The 23,674-nt window shown below is 41.3% G+C and overlaps 2 protein-coding genes across 9 annotated transcripts; one reads left to right on the top strand and one right to left on the bottom strand.

Moving 5' to 3' along the window:
* Window positions 1-70: 70 nt before the first annotated feature.
* rbbp8 (retinoblastoma binding protein 8) lies at window positions 71-16,471 on the top strand. 5 transcript variants are annotated; one of them, XM_021562816.2, is made up of 18 exons: window positions 149-253; window positions 1,201-1,280; window positions 3,706-3,894; window positions 4,047-4,089; window positions 6,087-6,182; window positions 6,342-6,454; window positions 10,908-10,980; window positions 11,206-11,363; window positions 11,553-11,648; window positions 11,777-12,261; window positions 12,759-12,942; window positions 13,081-13,169; window positions 13,264-13,357; window positions 13,590-13,754; window positions 13,946-13,991; window positions 14,073-14,163; window positions 14,478-14,619; window positions 15,109-16,471. In XM_021562816.2, exons 3-18 carry the CDS (start codon window positions 3,774-3,776, stop codon window positions 15,207-15,209), a joined length of 2,097 nt encoding a protein of 698 aa, XP_021418491.2. In that variant the 5' UTR covers window positions 149-253; window positions 1,201-1,280; window positions 3,706-3,773; the 3' UTR covers window positions 15,210-16,471. The 5 variants fall into 5 exon arrangements, with proteins under 5 accessions (XP_021418492.2, XP_036800024.1, XP_021418489.2 ...); XM_021562817.2 differs by lacking the exon at window positions 1,201-1,280 and having other exon boundaries at window positions 71-206; XM_036944129.1 differs by lacking the exon at window positions 1,201-1,280 and having other exon boundaries at window positions 140-253; window positions 12,840-12,942.
* On the bottom strand, window positions 15,676-22,794 carry LOC110489866 (transmembrane protein 241). Of its 4 annotated transcripts, none has more exons than XM_036944131.1 (14): window positions 22,539-22,794; window positions 21,985-22,031; window positions 21,760-21,837; window positions 21,383-21,464; window positions 21,092-21,169; window positions 20,980-21,005; window positions 18,910-19,010; window positions 18,740-18,785; window positions 18,599-18,634; window positions 18,259-18,293; window positions 16,732-16,801; window positions 16,494-16,587; window positions 16,161-16,225; window positions 15,676-15,944 (listed from the first exon to the last, which is right to left on the bottom strand). In XM_036944131.1, the coding sequence occupies exons 1-14, from the start codon at window positions 22,545-22,547 to the stop codon at window positions 15,878-15,880; spliced, it is 834 nt and encodes a 277-aa protein (XP_036800026.1). In that variant the 5' UTR covers window positions 22,548-22,794; the 3' UTR covers window positions 15,676-15,877. The 4 variants fall into 4 exon arrangements, with proteins under 4 accessions (XP_036800026.1, XP_021418493.2, XP_036800027.1 ...); XM_021562818.2 differs by lacking the exon at window positions 22,539-22,794 and adding an exon at window positions 22,327-22,529; XM_036944132.1 differs by lacking the exon at window positions 21,985-22,031 and having other exon boundaries at window positions 21,760-21,838; window positions 22,538-22,794.
* Between the last annotated feature and the right edge of the window lie 880 nt (window positions 22,795-23,674).

Here is a 23,674-nt window from a genome sequence, read left to right as displayed (position 1 = left end):
ATCCGTGGCAAATAAGCTCGTATCTTTAGCTCTGATCTAAACAGTTTTCCGTTTTCATGTTTAGCTAAATCGGACGTGGAGGAGAAAGCGCTGTTGCTGACACTTGTTGCTGTGTAACATAGATCTGTCTTTCAAAAACATCGACCATGTGACACAAGAAGGGTTGTCATCCCAGCATGCAATGCGAGGCACGAATTCTAAAAGACGTGAGTGAACTCGAGCTAGCTAGGTACCAAATTGATTAGCTAGCTAGGTAAGTTGGGAAATTAGTACATTTTTACACATTTAAACACATAATATAATTACAGTTGGCTATAGAGTCATACCATACTTTATTTTTATCTGTCTGTCTAATGTAACGATGAAATTGACTGTGTTTAGCTAGGCTAGGTAGTTAGCTAACTAGTGTTGGCAACTGGCTGTCTTTACCAACTTGACTTGACTTTGCTTGCTATATATAGGCTAAAATAAATTCTAGTATTGTTAGGGAATAATGTATGAGTTAACGAAAGAGCTCTAACTAGGAAAATATCATAGCTAGCTATAGCCAGCAAAAATGTTCCATTCAAAGAAAATCCTCTTCACCTCTCACCCTTGCCAGAATATCCCGACCCTATTGTTACGCTTGTTTACACTTAGCTGCACTGGGGTCAGAACGCAATCAAGGTTACATTAAGACACATTGGAGGGAGAGGGAAATATGGTTCGGAAAACTTAAGGATGGTATATGCCACTGTACTCCAAATTTTACCAGAACAATATTGTGTGTAATTGCAGATTATTCTTTGGGTGCTTAAATCAGTCATTTTTTGATTACATAAAGTTAAGTCGGAGCTCCAGTCCTTCCACACTAGTTGCCGCTCAACTGCATCGAAAATCGTTGAGTTTAATCGGCTACCCTCACCCCAACCTCCCACAACAGAAAATTATAGCCCCCCTCCCTTTTACCTAGCCGCACATGTGCCAATGCTAGTTTTATATTGGTACAGTTACAAGGGGCATAGCTATATCATTTTAGCAATTTAGCAGATGTTCTTATGCAGTATGACTTACACTTAGTATAGCCTAGTATTTTACTGTATAGCGACAGTATATCCTGCAGCAGCATAACCAATATTCATCTGTGCTGTGACCAATAATCTCTAGTGGTTTGCAGAGTGAGAAATACTGTTATTAGCAATGGTCTTTGGTGTGTGTCAGTCTATTTACTGTAGGTGGTGCTGATGGCTAATAGTGGTAGGCTGCTATGCACCCAAGACTGAGAAGCTGGCCATTACAAGGTAGTTCTAGGTCAAATACTCTTCTTTCAAATACTTCAGCTGGACATTTATTTAGCATGGTACAATGGAGCTAATGGAATAGACCCAAAAGTGCTAACTTCAAGCGAATTCGTGTGCATCAGACTTTTGACCCAGGCCTGTCATGCAGCTCACAATCTGATTGCATGTCACCAGCATCTTTAATTTGACGTAGACCTAGTTCAGAAGAGGCACCAATGCAGCACTGCTTTATATATTTGTAAGCGTTTATTGCAGTGCCCCCACGTAGTCCTGCTGGAATGCATCTGGCTGGCACAGGCTTGTCTTGCAGGATGTCTGGGACATCACATACAACACCACCCCTTTCGTGCCCTTGCTTGTCAGAGAACAAAATCCCCACTGACACAACACTAGATCTTTTGTTTTCTTTCTTCCTCCATGTTAGTTATTTTAAGAGATACTTTTAATGAGTTAGCCTAATGTGTGATTTTGTTTTAATCTGCAGACAACCAAAGGTACTGGTGATATCAATATATTGCTGTCAATGGTTAATAAAAATTTATTATCCAAATTAACCTGTGACACTAAAATGTCCATGAAATTGGGCATTTTCCTAAAATTGAATATGTTTTTGTTTACTACTGTGGGTTCAATCTTTCAGAGTGGGGCTGAAATGTCATCTGAAATTACCCCGCTGCATTGGAGTTTATCGTCATTCATTGGCCCTGGATAGTTATGAGTTGACAGTTAGGGCCTAACAATTGGCCTATACTAGTACACCCTAGACATTAGGCCTAGTTTAATAATTTAGGAAGGATAGCACAGGCTGGAAGGATAACACAGGCTGCTTCACATTAAGCTATTTTGGACAGTAAAGACCAGACTGGTATATACGCCTCGGCTTCTGGGTATTGCATGGGAGTGGAGTTAACGATCTTAATAGCTGCAGGCTACAACATTTGCCTTGTCTCTGCAAAGGCAGGGAGGAGTGTGTGCATCTGCCATTTGTGTTTGCTAATGTATGTGCCTTTTTTTGTGTTTGTGCGTGTGATTGTGTGTATGGGTTGTGTACGTGCATGTGTGCTCCTGTCTGTCTCCAACTGTGTGTGTGTACAGGTAGAAGGAGAGTGTGTTGCTATTCTCCTGAGCCAGCTGCTACACATCCCAAGCTCCCCCCCCCTCTCACCTCCCTTTTCCTTTTTGAGCCGACTGGCAAGACCAGTTTGTGTTTGATCGGGAAAACCGGCTCTTCCAGTTGTCCATGCCAACAAATTCTGGTATGATCCCAGCCAGGTCCCTGGGAATGCTCAAAACGCCCGGCCAATCCCATGAAAGGCATATTGGGTTATCACTGGTGGTAGTTCAGTTGGTATAGCAGTTGTTCCCTGGTTTCCTCCTCTCTATGAAGTTTGGATCTGTTGAGTGGCTTTTGTGTGCATTGACTATACTTTGACTGTCAGTTCATTCTAGTGGGGTGAGTGAACAAGGCTCTTTCATTCAGTTTGATATAGGAGGACATTTTGCCTGGTGAATGTCAATGATGACTGTTAGCAGATTTAGAAGCTAGGATTAGGCTACAAAGTGAAATAGGCTAGTTTATCATGTCTATGCTCAAAAATGGGGGGAAATATATTATTTGGCCTTAGTTATTGGATGATTTAATGATTATTATAAACCGGGTGGTTCGAGCCCTGAATGCTGATTGGATGAAAGCCGTGATATGTCGGACCGTATACCACGGGTATACCACATTATTTAATTTTTGTACTATTCTAATTACGTTGGTAACCAGTTTATAATAGCAATACGTCATCTCTGGGTTTTGTGGTATATGGCAAATATACCACGGCTAAGGGCATCCAGGCATTCTGCGTTGCGTCGTGCGTAAGAACAGCCCTTAGCGGTGGTATATTGGCCAAATACCATACCTCCTGTGCCTTATTGCTTAATTCTCCAATGGTGATTAAGCCAAACCTACTGTACCAGCTTGGGAAGAGAGAGGAAAGAGAAGTCAAGGCAAGCTTGAACCGTGTGTGTGCGCATGTGTGCGTGCACTGGCCTGCACTAATGTGTTTGTGTGTGCACTGGCCTGCACTAATTTGTTTGTGCATTATGTGCTCTGGCTACATTGCCTTCAAAACCCGATTTACATATTTGACTGCCCTTTAGGATCAGATATGGTGATGTGAATGAAAGAGAGGACTATATGACTATATGAGCATGCCCTGGATTGCAGTCACTTCTCAGTGTCTACATAAGCAAAATACTGGTTGTATTACCGGTATCATATTTTACCGGTATTGTATCATGTTTTATTACAGGTATTGTAGTGGCCTGTCAGTGCAGCCATTTCCTCTAGGGGCGCTCGTGAGTAAAATAGGGTCCTCTCTTGACTCATCTTACCCTCTGTTATCTTTGTCTTTTTTGCTTTCCCTTCCTCTCGCAGATTTCCGGTTTGGTGCTAGATGGAGTTGTGTATTGGCTGAGTGAAGCTACCAACCAGTGAGTGATTGGATGATGAGCAGTCCTCTGCTAAGTGGGAGCAGCCCCGGCTCCAGTGGGGCCTCGGAATCCACTGACCTCTTCAGGGACCTATGCGGTCGACTCAAAGACTGTCACGATAGTGCACTGCAAGGTAGGCCTACTGTCTACATGCCAGGGAATCTCCACCAAAACAACTAAGGCCAGTGGGACATGTTTAATACAACTATCAGTGTTAAGAGTACTTGTCAAAATAAATGATTCAACAATCCCCTTTTCAAGCTCTTTTTTTTATCCTGTGTTTAGGTTTGCAAACCAAAGTGAACAAGCTGAAGAAGGAGCGATGTTTGTAAGTACAGTCATTTTAGTTGAACGTCAATGAATAGAATCTGAAACTTCATATTTTCTGACATTCAACTTGCCATTTCAAAGTGTGTGATTATTGTTTTACGGCCGCACTTAAGATGAGACCGTTTTCCGTTGACTCCCCGTCAGTGTGTAAGGTTTCAAATGTCACTGAGAAAGTCAGTCTGACAAAGGCCTCTTTCACACTCTTACAGTGCCTTGCGAAAGTATTCGGCCCCCTTGAACTTTGCGACCTTTTGCCACATTTCATGCTTCAAACATAAAGATATAAAACTGTATTTTTTTGTGAAGAATCAACAACAAGTGGGACACAATCATGAAGTGGAACATTTATTGGATATTTCAAACTTTTTTAACAAATCAAAAACTGAAAGATTGGGCGTGCAAAATTATTCAGCCCCTTTACTTTCAGTGCAGCAAACTCTCTCCAGAAGTTCAGTGAGGATCTCTGAATGATCCAATGTTGACCTAAATGACTAATGATGATACATACAATCCACCTGTGTAATCAAGTCTCCGTATAAATGCACCTGCACTGTGATAGTCTCATAGGTCCGTTAAAAGCGCAGAGAGCATCATGAAGAACAAGGAACACACCAGGCAGGTCCGAGATACTGTTGTGAATAAGTTTAAAGCCGGATTTGGATACAAAAAGATTTCCCAAGCTTTAAACATCCCAAGGAGCACTGTGCAAGCGATAATATTGAAATGGAAGGAGTATCAGACCACTGCAAATCTACCAAGACCTGGCCGTCCCTCTAAACTTTCAGCTCATACAAGGAGAAGACTGATCAGAGATGCAGCCAAGAGGCCCATGATCACTCTGGATGACCTGCAGAGATCTACAGCTGAGGTGGGAGACTCTGTCCATAGGACAACAATCAGTCGTATATTGCACAAATCTGGCCTTTATGGAAGAGTGGCAAGAAGAAAGCCATTTCTTAAAGATATCCATAAAAAGTGTTGTTTAAAGTTTGCCACAAGCCACCTGGGAGACACACCAAACATGTGGAAGAAGGTGCTCTGGTCAGATGAAACCAAAATTGAACTTTTTGGCAACAATGCAAAATGTTATGTTTGGCGTAAAAGCAACACAGCTGAACACACCATCCCCACTGTCAAACATGGTGGTGGCAGCATCATGGTTTGGGCCTGCTTTTCTTCAGCAGGGACAGGGAAGATGGTTAAAATTGATGGGAAGATGGATGGAACCAAATACAGGACCATTCTGGAAGAAAACCTGATGGAGTCTGCAAAAGACCTGAGACTGGGACGGAGATTTGTCTTCCAACAAGACAATGATCCAAAACATAAAGCAAAATCTACAATGGAATGGTTCAAAAATAAACATATCCAGGTGTTAGAATGGCCAAGTCAAAGTCCAGACCTGAATCCAATCGAGAATCTGTGGAAAGAACTGAAAACTGCAGTTCACAAATGCTCTCCATCCAACCTCACTGAGCTCGAGCTGTTTTGCAAGGAGGAATGGGAAAAAATGTCAGTCTCTCGATGTGCAAAACTGATAGACATATCCCAAGCGACTTACAGCTGTAATCGCAGCAAAAGGTGGCGCTACAAAGTATTAACTTAAGGGGGCTGAATAATTTTGCACCCCCAATTTTTCAGTTTTTGATTTGTTAAAAAAGTTTGAAATATCAAATAAATGTCGTTCCACTTCATGATTGTGTCCCACTTGTTGTTGATTCTTCACAAAAAAATACAGTTTTATATCTTTATGTTTGAAGCCTGAAATGTGGCAAAAGGTCGCAAAGTTCAAGGGGGCCGAATACTTTCGCAAGGCACTGTACTTCAGTAGGACAGCATTCTGACCCCTACTCATTTACCAGGGCTCTGTGATGGGAATCCCAAAATATAATTCCTCTTGTACCCCAAGAATGCACATTCAAATTCATTACTTGTATACTCAAACACTCCAATGTTTATTAATTCAAAGGATTTAAACCCCTTCTCACCCCGTAGAGATGCCCAAAGGCTGGAGGAGTTCTACAGCAGACACCAGCAGTTGAGGGAGCAGCACAAAACCCTGCGGGACACTGTCACAGTTCTGGAAGACAGGTTGGTACCCCATCAACATGTCTGTCTGTCCCTATTTGTCTGTCTCCCTCTGAGTTTTTCTCTATCTACCTATATTTCTCTCGATCTCTCCTTTTGTTAGTCTTTTGGTTAATCTTTTCTTCTGTCTTCTTTCCTGTCTGTCTCTCTCCCTCTGCCCAGGCTGCGAGCAGGGCTGTGTGATCGTTGTTCTGTCACAGAGGAGCACATGAGGAAGAAGCAGGTGGAGTTTGAGAAAGGCCGTCAGCAGAACATGCGCCTCATCGCAGAGATCAGTGAGTTGTACATCATTCCCTTTTCACTTACACGTACCCTACATTCTGTATCTGAGATTCATTTACCTCCACACTGGTCCCTCTTTTACACAGGCCATACAGCTCCTAAGCTTTTGGTTAAAGTAGGATATGATTATGACAAAGGATTGGGGCAGTCATGAGTCATTCACAAGGGAACTCTCTCCCTACCACCCCCATCTCTCTTTGTCCACTGCACTCCTTTTTTCTCTAACAGGTTCCCTCATAGATCTACACGTCACACAATATAGCCTTTCTCTTTTTAGCTAAGTCTGGGGGTAGCGGGGGGGGCACACAAGTAGAGTCTCTTTTTACATTGATGGAAAAGGCAAACCTGAATGATCTCTTTGTTTCCTATGTTATCTCCCAAATGTAACATTCCTCCGTGCTCACAAAAGGGATGCAGTTCTTCCTCTATACCACTAGTGCTCTGCAAATAAATGGACTAAGACCAATCATTGCTGTAGTAGGGCGATTCCATTGGGAGGAAGGATGTTTGACAAGCTTTTTACATTTGTATCATAAATAATGTTTAAGCAAAGTCACGATGAAAGTGGCCATTTTAGGCCTATACTTGCCTCCTGTAAGACCCTATGATCTGTGCATCTTGGTGTCGTTATACTTACAACATGATACAGACAACATCTTGGTGTCATTATATTCCATAGTGTGTTCTCAAATATGGATTATGTCTACATTCTGAAATACACTTTTTCACGTTAATGTATTCAATATAAAAATTATTAATTTGAATATTTCAAAAGTACCCTTTTTAATTCTGCATGTTTTTAGACATTGTTTGGAAAATTATACTCTTCAAACGTGTCATGTGTCCAGATTGGGCTCTCTGTACTTTTGAAGATCTAACCCATTTCATACATTTACATTATAGGTCATTAACCAATCACAGCCCTACTTCAGGATTGTTTGCACATTCAGCAAATCACCAGCAGAGAGAGTTCCCTTTTGAATCCATTTTACCATTCACTGTGTTGCTTGTGCTCATAAAATGTATCATAACTTCAAAATTTGCAGAGAGCCCACTCTGGAAATTTGATGTACTTGTTGGGTATATTGTTCCAAACAATGTCTTAAAATCTAAAAGGGTACTTTTGCGATATTCATATTTTTCATGTTGAATAATTTAATATAAAAAGTTTTATTTCAGAATCTTGACTTACTCCATATGTTAGAGCACACTATAAGGAGTATAATGACGGTTTTACAGGAGGCATGTATAGTTCTAAAAATGGCCACTTTCATCATGATTTTCTTAAATTCCTCCCAAATTAAGTTTATGTGAAAATTGCAAGAACGATCTGAGATACCAAAAATAGCTAAAAATGTAATTTGCATAAGTATTCCCACCCCTTTGCTATGACACTCCAAACTGAGCTCAAGTGTATCCAATTTCCTTTGATCATCCACCTGTGGCCAATGAAATTGTTTGGACATGATTTATGATTTAGAACGAAATGCATCTGTCTATATGTACACTACCGGTCAGAAGTTTTAGAACACCTAATCATTCAAGGGTTTTTATACATTTTTACTATTTTCTACATTGTAGAATAATAGTGATGACATCAAAACTATGAAATAACACATATGGAATCATGTAGTAACCAAAAAAATTGTTAAATCAAAATATAGGCAGGGTAGCCTAGTGGTTAGAGCGTTGGACTAGTAACCGGAAGGTTGCAAGTTCAAACCCCTGAGCTGAGAAGGTACAAATCTGTCGTTCTGCCCCTGAACAGGCAGTTAACCCACTGTTCCTAGGCCGTCATTGAAAATAAGAATTTGTTCTTAACTGACTTGCCTAGTTAAATAAAGGTAAAATAAAACAATTCCTCAAAGTAGCCACCCTTTGGCTTGATGACAGCTTTGCACACTCTTGGTATTCTCACAACCAGCTTGACATGGAATGCTTTTCCAACAGTCTTGAATGAGTTCCCACATATGCTGAGCGTGTTGGCTGCTTTTCCTTCACTCTGCGGTCCGACCCAATCCCCCGGTTGAGGTCGGGGGATTGTGGAGGCCAGGTCATCTGATGCAGCACTCCATCACTCTCCTTCTTGGCAAAATAGCCCTTACACAGCCTGAAGGTGTGTTGGGTCATTGTCCTGGCGAAAAACAAATGATAGTCCCACTAAGCACAAGCCAGATGGGATGGTGTATCGCTGCAGAATGCTGTGATAGCCATGCTGGTTAAGTGTGCCTTGAATTCTAAATAAATCACAGACATTGTCACCAGCAAAGCACCCCCACAACACCACCACCTCCTCTATGCTTTACGGTGGAAAATGCACATGCGGAGATCATCTGTTCACCCACACTGCGTCTCACAAAGACACGGCGGTTGGAACGAAAAATCTCCAATTTGGACTCCAGACCAAAGGACAAATTTCCACCAGTCTAATGTCCATTGCTCGTGTTTCTTGGCCTAAGCAAGTTTCTTCTTCTTATCGGTGTCCTTTAGTAGTGGTTTCTTTGCAGCAATTCAAGGCCTGATTCTCATTCACCTCTGAACAGTTGGTAATGAGATGTGTCTGTTACTTAAACTTTGAAGCATTTATTTGGGCTGCAATCTGAGGTGCAGTTAACTCTAATGAACTTTATCATCTGCAGCAGAGGTAACTCAGGGTCTTCCATTCCTGTGGCGGTCCTCATGAGTGGCAGTTTCATCATAGCACTTGATGGTTTTTGCTACTGCACTTGAAGAAAAGTTCAAAGTTTTTGAAATTTTCCATATTGACTGGCCTTCATGTCTTAAAGTAATGATGGACTGTCATTTCTCTTTGCCTATTTGAGCTGTTCTTGCCGTAATATGGACTTGGTCTTTTACCAAATAGGGCTGTCTTCTGTATATCACCCCTACCTAGTCACAACACAACTGATTGGCTCAAACGCATTAAGAAGGAAATAAATTCCACCAATTCACTTTTAAGGCACACCTATTCATTGAAATGCATTCCATGTGACTACCTCATGAAGCTGGTTGAGAGAATGCCAGAGTGTGCAAGCTGTCAAGGCTGCTATTTGAAGAAACTCACATATAAAATATATTTTGATTTGTTTAACACTTTTTTTTGGTTACTAAATGATTCCATATGTGTTATTTTATAGTTTTGATGTCTTCACTATTATTCTACAATGTAGAAAATTGTAAAAAATAAAGAAAAACCCTTGAATGAGTAGGTGTTCTAACATTTTTGACTGGTTGTGTATTTCAGAGCAGAAACTATACCATGAAGTCCAAGGAACTGGCCGTAGATCTCCAAGATAGAATTGTGATGAGGCATATATCTGGGGAAGGGTATGAAACAGTTTCTAGAGTGTTAAAAGTTTACAAGAGCTCCATCATTGGGAAATTGTAAAAAAATATGGAACTACCCAGACTCCGGGCAAGAAGGAGCTTGGTAAGGGAGGTGACCAATGACCACTCTGACAGAACTACTGAGTTCCTTAGCTGAGATGGGCAACAGTCAGCCAAAAGGACAACAGTCTCTTCAGCACTTCACCAAGTGCCACTCTCCCATAACGCCCAAATTGGTAAAGTGCTGTAGAGATTGTTGTCCTTTTGGCAGGTTCTCCTATCTCAGTGATGGCACCCCTGGAGTTTGCAAAAAGACATGCGAAAGATGGCGCATAAGTCAAAAGTTTGTGTGATCTGATGAGACAAAAAATAGAACTCTTTGGCCTGAATGCACATTGAACCTTTTTGCCTGGAGATAACCAGGCACAGTTCATCACCCATCTAACACCATCCCTACCGTGAAGCATGGTAGTGGCAGCAGCATGCTATCGGGATGCTTTTCATCGGCAGGAACTGGGAGACTGAGAGGGAACAATTAATGGAGCCTAATGCCGGCAAATTCTTGATGAGAACCTGCTTCAGAGTGCAAATGACCTTAGACTGGGGTGATGATTTGCGTTCCAACAGAACATTGACCGCAAGCATACAGCCAAAGCAATGCTGGACAGGCTTCAGAGCAAGAATGTGAAGGTCCCTGAGTGGCCCAGCCAAATCCCATTGAAAATCTGTGGAAAGACTTTCTGTGGAAAGGCTGTTCACTGCTACTTCCTATCTAACTTGAGAAAATATGCAGGGAAAAATGGGAAAAAATGCCCAAATCCAGATGTGCAAAGCTGATGCAGACATACCCAAGGCGACTCAAAGCTGTAATCGCCGCCAAAGGTCCTTCTACAAAGTTTTGACTCGGGTGTGAATACTTATGTAAATGAGAGATTTCTGTATTTCCTTTTCAATACATTTACAAAGATGTCTAAAAACACGTTTTTACTACGTCATTATGGGGTATTATTGTGTGTGTATATGGGTGAGAAAAATATTTAATCAATTTTGAGTGGAATAAGTCAAGTGGTATGAATACTTTCTGAAGGCACGGTATATGTGGTTTGATGTGACTTCCAGTGACGGAGAGGAACAGCCTGCAGGATGAGAACAGAAAGCTGAGTCTTGAGTTGGATAGACTGAATGGAGCTCTGTGAGTTAAAACCATCCCCATCCGGCACTACAGTACTTTTGTAACCAGGATTGTTGATTCCAAAACAATATTCTTATTGCACATTGAGAAAGCATGGTTGAATTAGAGTTCTCACTTTGAGCTTAATACGGTATATTATTATTTCTGTGTATATTTAATACTTTTTATTATTAATACGGTATGCTACGCCGTTGTATTTCTGTGGTGCGTCTGTTTGGTTTCCAGCTCCGTGTCTCCTGAGCCAGAGGAGGCGGTGATTCCAGACTCTCCGCTGCAGAAGATCTCGCTGCCTGTGGTCAGCAAGATGAGGAGGAGGAAGGAGACCCACCATGTCCGCTACGCCGAGAAGTCCCTGTCTCAGTCTCAGAGCTCGGCGCTCAATGGTCAGTCTGATTCATACAAAGAAATGCATACACAGGTACAGCATTCAAGGGTCACCCTCAGTATCAAACACGCATGCAGGTGCGTGCACGCTCAGTCACACTCGCACACAAACACTCGATATTAGTTTCTTACGATATCAGTTTCATAGACTTCATTGAAGTTCATTTTTTTTGTTTTCATAATGTTAGAACCAAGGAAAGGATTGCCCTCCCAAACCGCGCAGAGCCAAGGAAACGGCATACTGGTGCCTGAAACGTGTTACATGGACGCCACCCAGACCCAACGTAAGGCCTTCATTTACTAACTGCTGACTGATAACATGCGTTTGTAATTATGTTATTGCCTCTAAATGTCTGAGTGTCTTGAAAAGCACTGTAAAAAAAATAATGTAGTATTCTTCTTGTTGATTCAGAGGGCAGCAGCCAGGGCCATGAAGGTGCTGTAGTGGCAGAGACGTGTCGCCTGGATCTCCCTGATGATCCACTGCCTATCCCTCAGAGAAAGGGTCCTCTCCTGGGCTGCCCCGGCACCACCACCACTGAGGACGGCCCCCTGTCCCTCCTCCCCCGCCTGAAGCTCATCCCCGCCAACGCCCAACGGCGCCACCTGGAGGGGATAGCCCGCATCGCACCTCTTAGAGCCACTTCCACCCCATGTGGCGCCTCTCACCGAGAGCTGGAGAGAGGAAAGAGGAGGAAAAGTAGCGAGAAGGAGGAAGAGGTTGACAAGCCTCTGGACCTTTCCGACTCCCCACAGAAGGCCCTCAATGCCCAGAGAGGTAGCAGCGTCCCTGCATCAGAGAACCAAGACAAAGGCCAAAAGCGGCACATCCTATTTAAACATCCCTCTACCTCTCCAAGTGATGAGCGATCCAAAAATATGTTGCTTAGTCAGCAGGTAGAGCCATGATTTTTCATGTAATTTTCTTAACAAATTATACAAGATGTTATACAGGTACATTAGTCACATTTGAGCCTTGTTACATATAGATGGGTTCATCTTGGAAACCCAGAACAAAAATCCTGATTAATCCAAATAACCAGTGACAAAACCAAAGCACCAGAATTTTTGGGGGGTTTGTTTGATCATTTAAAACTAGGTACACATTACACAGAAAAGTACACAGCTCATTTCCATTGTGATCCTCATGAAGGCATATGTGGCAGGATAAAAAAAAACAGATGCTAAAATGGCAGGTCAACTTGGTTATGTTCCTCGTTAGTCGTCACATCCCACAGTCTTTTGACAGACAATACCATTTATGTTACGTTGTCTGTCTGAGATATTATAGATGGGTAGATCAAGAGCTCTTTTTCTTGGACACGTTCACCCGTCTTATGCATCAACATACTACTGTACCCGAGTAGCCCCAGCTTTCCTATTTGTCCATTTAGACCCACAATGTCCACCACGAGCCAATCAGAAAGCGGAGTCGGGAGGATACTGAAAAACTGAAGCAGACCTCTGTCCTGCAGGCCAACCCCTGTGCTCGTGTGAAGAGGAGCCCTCCACAGGACAACAATGGTACTGCATCAACAACACTGCCCTCCAATGCCCCTGAAACTCCACTGGGAGAAGGTAACGTGTTGCAACTCTGCATAATAGTCATTCATTGATACTGAAAATATTTTTTTCTCGATTGACTGGCCCTTAAGTATAGTCTAAGGAAGCAATTTGAATAGAAATGTCATGTTTCATTTCCTACCTTTTGTTTAGCCAAGCTGATGCCAGCAGAGCAGATGTGGAGCCTTGACCTAGAGGCAGCCCTCTCCCAGTATGATGTAGACACCCCAACTTCAGCAGAGGTATGACATTCACCAAATTCATCGGCTACTTTCCTATACCCTCTGTGTATACTTGCAGTTCTTCACGTGTGTGTGTGTGTGTGTGTGTGTGTAGCCCCCCTGTGAAGCTGAGTCTGTCGATATGGACTGCACCTTCGTCAGCCCCAGCCTGCTCCACCGAGGAGCTCCAAGAACCAGCTCTGTTACCGGTACAGCTTACTGCATTTTCGCACAAAATCTTTGATACATTCCCAATCATCTGATTTTAATTTAATCAAATATGGCAAAGAGGAGAGAGCAATGAAATCCTTACTTTTATCTTTCAAGTTGCATTAGATCAGTGATCACTTCAGTGATGGGAGGAAGGACGGTTACATTCGAGCAGGACCCATATAAACCAACCAACCAACCATGTAACCAAACTCAAAACCCTTCTTTTAGGGATTGGTCAGAGGGCCAACGACAGCTTGGCTGAGATATTCGACCGAACAGGTTACGGGGAGTACGAGTCGTGTCCTCAGCATAACGGCTCATATTTGGACAAAGAGGAACCCCATCATGGGGAGGAAGAGTTTGATGATAAGGAGGAGGAAGAGCATAAGGATGGTAAGGACTTTACACTGTATTTTCTCTATAATCTTGTAAACTTGTTTATTTTATTTGACCAGGCAAATTGGTTGAGAATGACCAAAATGACCTGGTCAAGTAGTACAACACTTGAGATGAATTTGCGCGTTCATTGTGAAATATTTATATCAATATTTTGAACTGTAATTTTATTGTCCTCTCATTAAAAGCACACATGCCTCAAAGTGGAACACCCAATGGAGAGCACAAAGAAAGGTGAGATCATAATCGTCAGACTAACGTAGAACACTTTCATGCTAGGTTTCTAAAAGGTTTCTTTGCCTCGTTGTCCTGTAGTAAAAACCTATCGTTTGCACACGTGGAGGTGGTCCGCAAGAAAGCTGAGAGGAGGAAACTCAAGGGGCACACGTGTAAAGAGTGTGAAATCGTGAGTTGACTCGACCGTGTTTTGATGTGTGGAGCTGAAAGTGCCTGTCCGTGGTCATGTTCATTACGTTTACATTTTAGTAATTTAGCAGACGTTCTTATCCAGAGCGACTTACAGTAAGTAGTGAGTGCATACATTTTCGTACTGGTCCTCCGTGGGAATCAAACCCACAACCCTGGCGTTGCAAGAACGATGATCTGCCAACTGGACCTCACGGCACCAAACTGAATAAATGTGGTGTTTTCCGTTTCAGAACTTTTTGCCAGATCGAACACAACCCATGATTTGTAACATATCTATTCCATCTCCCTCAGTACTACGCCGACCTTTCAGAGGCAGAGAGGGTGAAGAAGTTGTCAGACTGTTCTCGGCACCGCTTCCGTTATCTTCCTCCATCAACCCCAGACCACTTTTGGGAAGTCGGCTTCCCTTCAACACAAACCTGTGTGGACAGAGGTATGCTACCCTATTCAATTGGATCCATTCAACAGAACGCAATGGTCATCAAATCCATAGTATTTAATACTGTAGTCTTTTCTACACAAATCATACACAATTGCCTGATGATCTTCTATGATGTTTTCCTGAACTTTCCAAAATCTCCCTGGTGTATTTGTCACGTCAAACCATTCTTCCTTCAGATTGAAATACTGTCAGATTGAATTGTAATAGATAGCCCCAGTTAAACACTGGTTGATGATTATATCATTTGTCACACGGTTGGGTTGTGAGAATTTTCTGATATCAAAATGGGGTTGTGGGCCACAAAGGTTTACAAAGCCCTGGTATTAATTGTGACTGATGTCAGCACTGAATTTACTTATTTCTTCTGAGGAGTGCATTGCTGTTGTCTCAGCCCTCAAATGGGTGTTTTCCCCCTTGCATTCAATGTCAACCTCCACTTAATGAGTTTAACAACATTGTGCTTCTTGTTTCTCGTACCAGGTTATGTAAAAGAAGATAATGATCCAGAGCAGCGCTTAAGGAGGAGAAGACCTTACAATGCTCTCCCCCAAAGGCAAAGAGCAGAAGACTTAAACCAGTAGGGGAAAATACCCAATCAAACATAATGTAAAACTGTATTTAATTTTCACTGCAACAATCTGCCAGTATCATAATCCTAGTGCCTCAAAGGTATACGTGTGCCTTTAGTGGTATATACACCCAGACATATTTCAGATTCTTATAATTGTTCAAAACAATTGAATGGACCATCAGGTCTCCCAATTTCCTCAAAAAATGAATACAGAATATGCAGCAAGTACCTCTGCTCAGTTAATTATTCTTTGTGAAACTAATATGCACCGTTGACCACTACTCTTCGGCTGTCCCCATAGGGGAGAAGTACTTTACACCACTGCCTATGGGGACAGCCAAGGAACCCTTTTTTCAGTCTGTTTTATTTTGGTGTATTTGTAGATAAAAACCCCCTTAATGCCATTTTTTTTATGTTACTCACCTTCAAGTATATCACATCCTAGGAAATTGTATTTAAGTTCAAATAAGCAAATATTTTAATGGAAATATATAGAATCTTTATTTCTGCTTTACAGCAAGTTGTAGAAAAGGCAAAGTAAATGTAAAATAATCTCAATTGAAGCATACATTCTTGTGATACTTGTTCCAAAAGCAAAAAAATATCACTGGGAAATTGAGTGCAAGTAAACTCGTTGAAACATTTAGTGAGGTAGAAGTAGTTTCTTTCGCAAAGCTCTCATCGCACTTGGGAAGTACTTTCAGAGTACACCAGCAGGGCTTCTCCAACATGGCTGAAGAAAACACTAAGGAGCAAGCCAACACAAAATCACTGAAGTAAATAGTATACCTAAAAAAATATTAACTTCAACAAACACAATGATCACCAAACTTGATATAGGCTTTAAAGTAGCAGACTATAAAATCACTGAGTCTCCAAGGAATATCATCAGCTGCTATTTGTCTTGAATGTAAAATTGGTGACTGGATAGACATTATTTACACAGGTAGAGAGAACTCACCAGCAGAAAGATGGCGTGTTAACTTCAATGTTAAAAACAAGTGGGGATAGGCATGTGGCAAACACCTAGACAGGGTAGAGCAAGACACGGATATGTAACTGGCACATCCACTGTCCTTGAAGGAAATCTAAAACAGAATGAATTTACTATTTAACTGTCGGTTTTATGACAATCGTTTACTTAGGTTATTACGGCAGGTTTTCTGCCAATTACTAATACCTTTTTCTGTAGAGGGGAGATGGTGGTAGAAGGTAACAAATAAAGAAAATAATCTTGTGGGAAATAAAGATATGTTTACCATTGATCATTAAGTTGAGTTCTGACTTTCATTACCTTGGACAAAAAGAGCCAGACCCCGCAGTGCTCAAGGGGTAAACCACTCTTTAGTTTGACTGATGCCAACAGCAAGAAAAAGCCCAACAAGGCACTGTGGAAGATGAGTGTTTAAGTTACTACAGTGTACAATGCCAAAAGTGTATATTTTTTAAAGATTTGGAAACCCTATTAGCAAGTTGATTTTATGAGATTGCTTTTAACATGCTCAACTAGACATCTGAGTTCAATTTTTTACCTGGCACAACAGCCACCGTGAAATCTTGGGGACAGGAGGAAAGGGAATTCCAAGGCACCAAATAGGTCACCTAGATGGAATAAACAAACAAAGATAAACCCAGCCATCAAAACAGATTACGTTCTCTCCTCCAAACAGGAAGGGGGGGGGGGGGGGGGTTGAGAGAGATGTAAAATCAGCACTTGACCAAGATTTAAATCAGTGTAACATTGGGATAACGGTCCCAATACACAGTTACATAATTGCAAAAGACCAAGAAGAAGGAAGGCATTGAAATAGCAAACAGCTGTTCATATACAGTCAATTCTGAAATTATTTAGACCCCTTCCCTTTTTCCACATTTTGTTACGTAACAGCCTTATTCTAAAATGGATTACATTTATTTTTGACTCATTAATCTACACACACTACCCCATAATGACAAAGAAAAAACAGGTTGACATTTTTGCACATAAAAACAAAAACATCTTGTTAACATAAATATTCAGACCCTTTGCTATGAGAATCGAAATTAAGCTCAGGTGCATCCTGTTTCCATTGATCGTCCTTGATGTTTCAACAACTTTATTGGAGTCCACCTGTGGTAAATAAACATGGACATGATTTGGAAAGGCGCACACCTGTCTATATAAGGTCCCACAGTTGACAGTCCATGTCAGAGCAAAAACCAAGCCACGAGGTCGAAGGAATTGTCCGTAGGCCTCCGAGACAGGATTGTGTCGAAGCACAGATCTGGGGAAGGGTACCAAAACATTTCTGCAGCATTGAAGGTCCCCAAGAACGGTAACCTCCATTATTGTTAATTGGAAGAAGTTTAGAACCACTAAGGCTCTTCCAAGAGCATCCCTACGGTGAAGCATGGTAGTGGCAGAATCATGCTGTGGGGATGTTTTTCAGAGGCAGGGACTGGGAGACTTCAGGATCGAGGGAAAGATGAACGGCGCAAAGTACAGAGATCCTTGATGAAAACCTGCTCAGGACCTCAGACTGGGGCAAAGGTTCACCTTTCAACACGACAATGACCCTAAGCAGACATCCAAGACAATGGAGGATTGGCTTTGGGACATGTCCTTGATTGGCCCAGCCTGAGCCCGGACATGAACCTATTCGAACATCTCTAGAGAGACCTGAAAATAGCTGTGCAGCAACGCTCCCCATTCAACCTGGCAGCTTGAGAGGATCTGCAGAGAAGAATGAGACAAACTCCTCAAATACAGGTGTGCCAAGCCTGTAGCGTCAAGTCTTCCTGGGTATGAGGTTGTAGTCGCTGCCAAAACAAAGTACTGAGTAAAGGGTATGAATACTTATGTAAATGTGATAATTTTATTTTCTAAAAAACACGTTTTACTTTGTCATTATGGGGTAGTGTGTAGATTTAGGAACATTTTCAATGTAATCCATTTTAGAATAAGGCTGTGCTGTAACAAAATGTGGAAAAAGTCAAGGGGTCTGAATATTTTCCAAATGCACTGTAGCTACAGAACTATTTGATCGATTGGTGGGGAAGAAACAGTCCAAAGGTCTTACCAGTAGGGTGTGCAGCAAAGGCCAACAGCAACACACTAGTTTCAGGATTAATGACAATTAGAGCTTACATTAATGAAAAAAGGGATTGAAGAGTGCACTGCACATACACAACAAGACAGACATCTCAGGTGACATATGAAAGGACAGGAAAAATCTGCAAAGCCCCCCTCAAACTTACTCTGTGACAGCAATTAGTGACAATAACTTGATTGCCCCTGATAGTCAACTGAAGCTATAGATTGTAACATTAACTTTTTACAGTCAATTTAAAAATGCTTTGGACAGTAAAGCAGTGATTTGGCCATTAGCAGTTTTTTGGAACAAAGTATTTCCCTCTTACCTGAACAAGTAGTTGATGTATTGTTGTTCAAGGTCACTGTAATATAGATCATGAAAACAAACATGTTTCATAGTATTCATAACAGGAAACCAGTTTTTCAATCCTTTTTCTTACACAAGGGATGCACAAATTATAGCTTACCTCAAATGACTGGACTTGAAGTGTGTCTGGAACACTCTATAGGCACCTGAAATTGATGTATTTCTGTATTAATATTGTGTTGCTAAGTGTATTCAGCGATTTATATTTATATGCTATACGCTTTAAACATATGACAATCCCACAGCTGGTTTTATTCCAGCTAGACTTGCCAACACAGAAGAGATGTGCCAGGGCCCACATGTAACCACCAGGGTCAAACTGAGGGTCATAGAGGGGGAGGTTGATGGCCGACATCAACAGCAGACTCACACTAGAAAGAAAGCCAATAGCTTACAATTCCATAGTCTTCAAGGACAATCAGGCTAGCTTCCAACAGCAGTTGTATGAGGTATAATATAGTATTTCAAGGGGAGGTTAACCTAATATCCAAAATGTCCCAAGTGATTCCTTACATTGAAACTAGTTAAGTGGAGTTTGCCTTCTTTCCCTGCAGTCTAGAACTGGAAAGCTGCAAAAACGGGTCAGACTGGTGACGAGCTTTTGTGCATTGCTAGCTCTGCTCTGTTGTCAGTCAGTGATTGAGAAATCTGGAAATTGTGGACAAATTGTTTTATTGAAAGTGTATGGCCGAATGAGCAATTTTTTAAATCAAAAGTACTATCGGTTTTGAGTCAGGAAATGTGAACTTCTCCACCTAAAACTATTGAGATTATTTTATGTGGCTGACAGCAACAGTGGAAATTAAAATGGGTAACAACTGCGCACTTGTGTGGCCAACTCTGACGTTTATGCCCTTATTTGGAGCTTTTAGTCACAGATGTAAGTTTTCAGAAGAGAAAGCGAGCGTTCGGAGGTATGTAGTCTAATTGCAGTTGAGTTGATCTTATTGTGTTGTAGCCTAGGCGCTTCACCAGTTAGCATATGTTGAGGAGATAGACTGTAATTGTGTCATCTTACATTGCAGAATAGACAGAATAAAAATTAAAGCTGTTACATTTGAATTACTTAGGATCGGGTCTCACTTTTTTTTTCTCCATAATCTCTGATGTCTGTGTTGGCCAGTAATGGTTCATTTGCATCACATCATTTCACAGAGGCGCAACTTTGGTTTTAGAAGTGAGGGGGACATAATTATTATGTATTTTTTTATCCAGTCAGATAAACACTCCAAACAGCCTACCCTACCGCTCGGAGGTGTCAGCATGGTCCTAAAGCACACCGTTGCCTTGTTTTGTATCACATTCCAATGACAAAACTGGGAGTGACAAAAATACAATTTCACAATGTGGGGCATGTCCCACCCATCCCCAGTGAAAGTTGCACTCCTGACATTTCATGCTTTTAACAACTGTATAGGTTTGTGTGAAATACATGTGCCCAGGAACCACCTGGGGTAGGCCTATTTGGTTGCATGTAGTCTGGTCTATTGTGTATTCGCAACCCCCACCTTCCCCTATCAATAGTGGCCATGAGTATCCTACCAATATAATTACTTTTAGCCACGTGGCCATAAATGTATTACAGATAAAAAATATCGGCACCCCTCCAAGTAGTTTCTAAATCACTCGTGAGTACTTCATCGTCAGACCTGTCTGTAGGTTATTTACTTAGTATAACTAATCTGAAACATTGTATGTCGTTGTGAATAAGGGCCTTAATCTATGCCATTTAGCAGACACTTTTATCCAAAGCGACTTCGTCATGCGTGCACACGGGTGGCCTGAGAATTTAACCCACTATCATGGCGTTGCAAGTGCCATGCTGTACCAACAGAGCTACAGAGGAGTTTTTACGTTAAGGGATTCCCCCACGAGAGCGCAGTTGTTACCCATCTCCGCTGTTGCAGTCGGCCACATAAAATAATAAAATAATTGTTTTAGGTGGAAAAGTACCCATTTCCTGTCTCAGAACCGATAGTACTTTTGGTAAAAATGGCTAATTCGTTCATAAACTTTCAATAAAAACATAATATGCAGATTTTTCAATCACTCTGACTGACAACGGCGCAGATTTTGCAGTGCACAAAGACACGTAACCAGCCATGTGATCCGTTTATGCAGATTTCCAGTTCTAGGCTGCAGGGAAAGAGGCAAACTCCACCTAACTAGTTTCAATGTATTGAATCGTTTAGGGAATTTTTTATTTTAGGTATACTTCCCCTTTAAAGTCAATAAAACCAATACAAATCCAGTTTTGAAAACTTACTAGCTACTTTTTCCTGTAAGAAACTACTGAATATCCAAACTTTTATTATATTAACGATAAGACTTGGAACAAACCTTAATAGCTTCATCCATGGAATTCGCTGTTAAAAAAAATATATATATTTGTGATTGCGTGTGTATAATCGACCTTGCCCAAAGTTCAGTGTGGGTAAAAGCTTACACTTACCTCCATCTGGGTTAATTTCAGGATCAGGCAATTCACCACTTCAGAAGCATTGTGAAGAGTGAAGAAGAAAGGGATAGGCTGGAATATGACAAGCGGACATCTTAGATCAGTGTCTGTCATGATAGTAGGTATACAAAATCAAGAGCAACGTGGAGACCTTATCCCATGGTGAGAGATGCTCCCATCATTTGGGGTCATTTGATGAGTGAAATCCTAGTGTTTGCCCAGTTCCACCTTAAAAGTGTTGTTTGTAACAGAAAAGGCTTGCATGATTAGGAGTGAATGACTCACCAAGCGTGAAAGAGCTCTGGACCCCGCATAAATATTCCCTACAAACAGGAGGGATCCCGGAAGCCAGGAAAGTGCTGCTGACCTGTAGGATAATGGGGAATAATACACAAGGTCATCATCCAGGGATTAAAGGTCTCTGTCACTGCCATGGATTTTCATCATGGATTTATTTTTTATTTTTTTTACATGAAGGGGGGTTAACTTGGCCCTGCAACCAATCAATCTGAGATCAATTTAAATTTCAGTCTTGGGATATTGTTTTGCTTTAATTCCTGTCATCAACCACTAGAGGGTGGTCACAGTCAGACAGTGCCACCTTAGATAACCCCCTTGCATTCCCTAATGCTGGGAATACACAGGACAAATGCAGAGGTTACCTGGGAAAGCCACTTATATCCACCAATCCAAGCTTCCCAGAGAGCAGAAGCAGCAGGCCCCCAATAAAAGTCTGCCATCTGTACAGAATATAGGAAAATGTTTGGAGCATTATTAATTTGCGAGAATCATCCGTAGGCTAATGCTCTAATTACGCAAAAGTTTTTTAATCGGAATATTGCACAGATGTTATTTAACACTAACTAGTGTAGACAAATGTTACTTACCCCTGAAATAGGGTTGGATATGTAAATTTCAAGACAGACAGGACATACTGTAAAACAAATGACAAAATGTATCTATATGGAATTAAGAATTACTACCTCAACTGTACAGCGCTGAACGGCGGTTTAAAACCCGGAAGAGGCTGAGGTCTTGTTACAATGTTAGAATACAGCCACACATAGTTGCTTTCTTTATCTTTGATACAGCGACATACTTGCATGCCAACCAGCTAAAATCAATAATTTATCACTGATAAATCAAGCAACCGTTGTTGAGAGCATTGATGTTGGTAGGTCTGTTTGCCTGACTAGCCTGTATCTGTGGGAAAGCCAGCGAAAACTCACCTTATTCGTGAAATACGATACTACATAAAATAAACAAAATATTAGACCAGTAACATGTCTTTTGAAATGCATTTGTCTTTCTGTCTCTCGTAGTTAAAGATTGATAATTTTACATCATCAAGCTTTTGGTTCACCCTCAGAATGGCCGGGCATCTTTGAACCGGGTTCGAAGTCATGACACGTCATCACACAACCAAGAAATTAACCCTTACCTTAACCATTCGGAACCAGTTTAACCCTATTCCAAACTTTTACCCTTATGGAGTGAACGTTATTTATAATATGGGTTACATGGATAAATTAAAATGGCTGACCCTCCCGTCAGCAAAATATATTTTACCTAAACCCTCCCTGAACGCTTAAGAGAGAAAAAAAAACAAGTGACCCTCCCCTATACCCAAAGTAATAATTAAAACATGTGGAGAACATGTCTACCTTTTACCCTCACTTCTTGGACAGACCAGAGCTGTATATGCAGTTTCAGAAACTGTTCAAGCTGTATGCATTACATGGCAACGAAGGAAATTTGATGTTGCGCAGGGCTGGGCCAGAAGGCTGATGGTTCGCAGACCACCATGGACAAGAGTAGGATCTTTATAGTAAAATCATTGCATGACTATCATCGTATTTGCAGGTCCGAGAAGAGAAAAAAAAAATTGCCTTTTGTATATATTTCATGCAATTCTATGTGATTTTACATACTAGCTAAATATTTTTTCATACCACACAAATTACTCAAATTACAGGCTAAGAATGGACAAGTAGATAGGCCTGTGTTCATCTTATCATATTTTTCCAATGCCAAATCAGTGTGTCTTGTTTGCAACAAAAGTGTCCCTGTTTGCAATAATTAAATCTGAGACATTAGGAATCTGAGCATGGTACTTTCAAGAGTTAGGCCTACCTTTCCACCAGTGGCATGTATTCAAGGATGCAAAGGGTAGCCATGCTTCCCAATTTCTTTTTACAAATACAAAATAATACATATTTCCTCTCTTTGTGTTGAAACATTTTCCTTTAATTCGCAAGAGACTGAATGTATCTTACAGGAGAAAGTATCAGAGCGAGCGACACAGTACCCCTATGTCTCTCTACGTGTAGGCCATCTATCTGATGCTGTCTGGTCCAAACAAGTATGACATTGTTGCCGTCCGTAGCATTGAAGGCAAGGGAAGCCAGTGAGCATCTGACCTCCCTTGACAAAAACAGTATAGAATAATTAGCCAATCAGCGTTAATCGAGCTCAACCGTGAATGCACCAAACAAAGTGTCAAGGTAAACCAGTTTGGATTTGGCTACTCTTCTTCCATGGCTTAATCTAACGAAAGGTCACAAGAGTTTCCCTAAA

Source organism: Oncorhynchus mykiss, chromosome 15 (assembly GCF_013265735.2).
Source record: "Oncorhynchus mykiss isolate Arlee chromosome 15, USDA_OmykA_1.1, whole genome shotgun sequence".
NCBI classification, from domain to species: domain Eukaryota; kingdom Metazoa; phylum Chordata; class Actinopteri; order Salmoniformes; family Salmonidae; genus Oncorhynchus; species Oncorhynchus mykiss.
The sequence above is the reverse complement of the archived record's forward strand: the minus strand, read 5'-3'. Positions and strand labels throughout refer to the sequence as shown.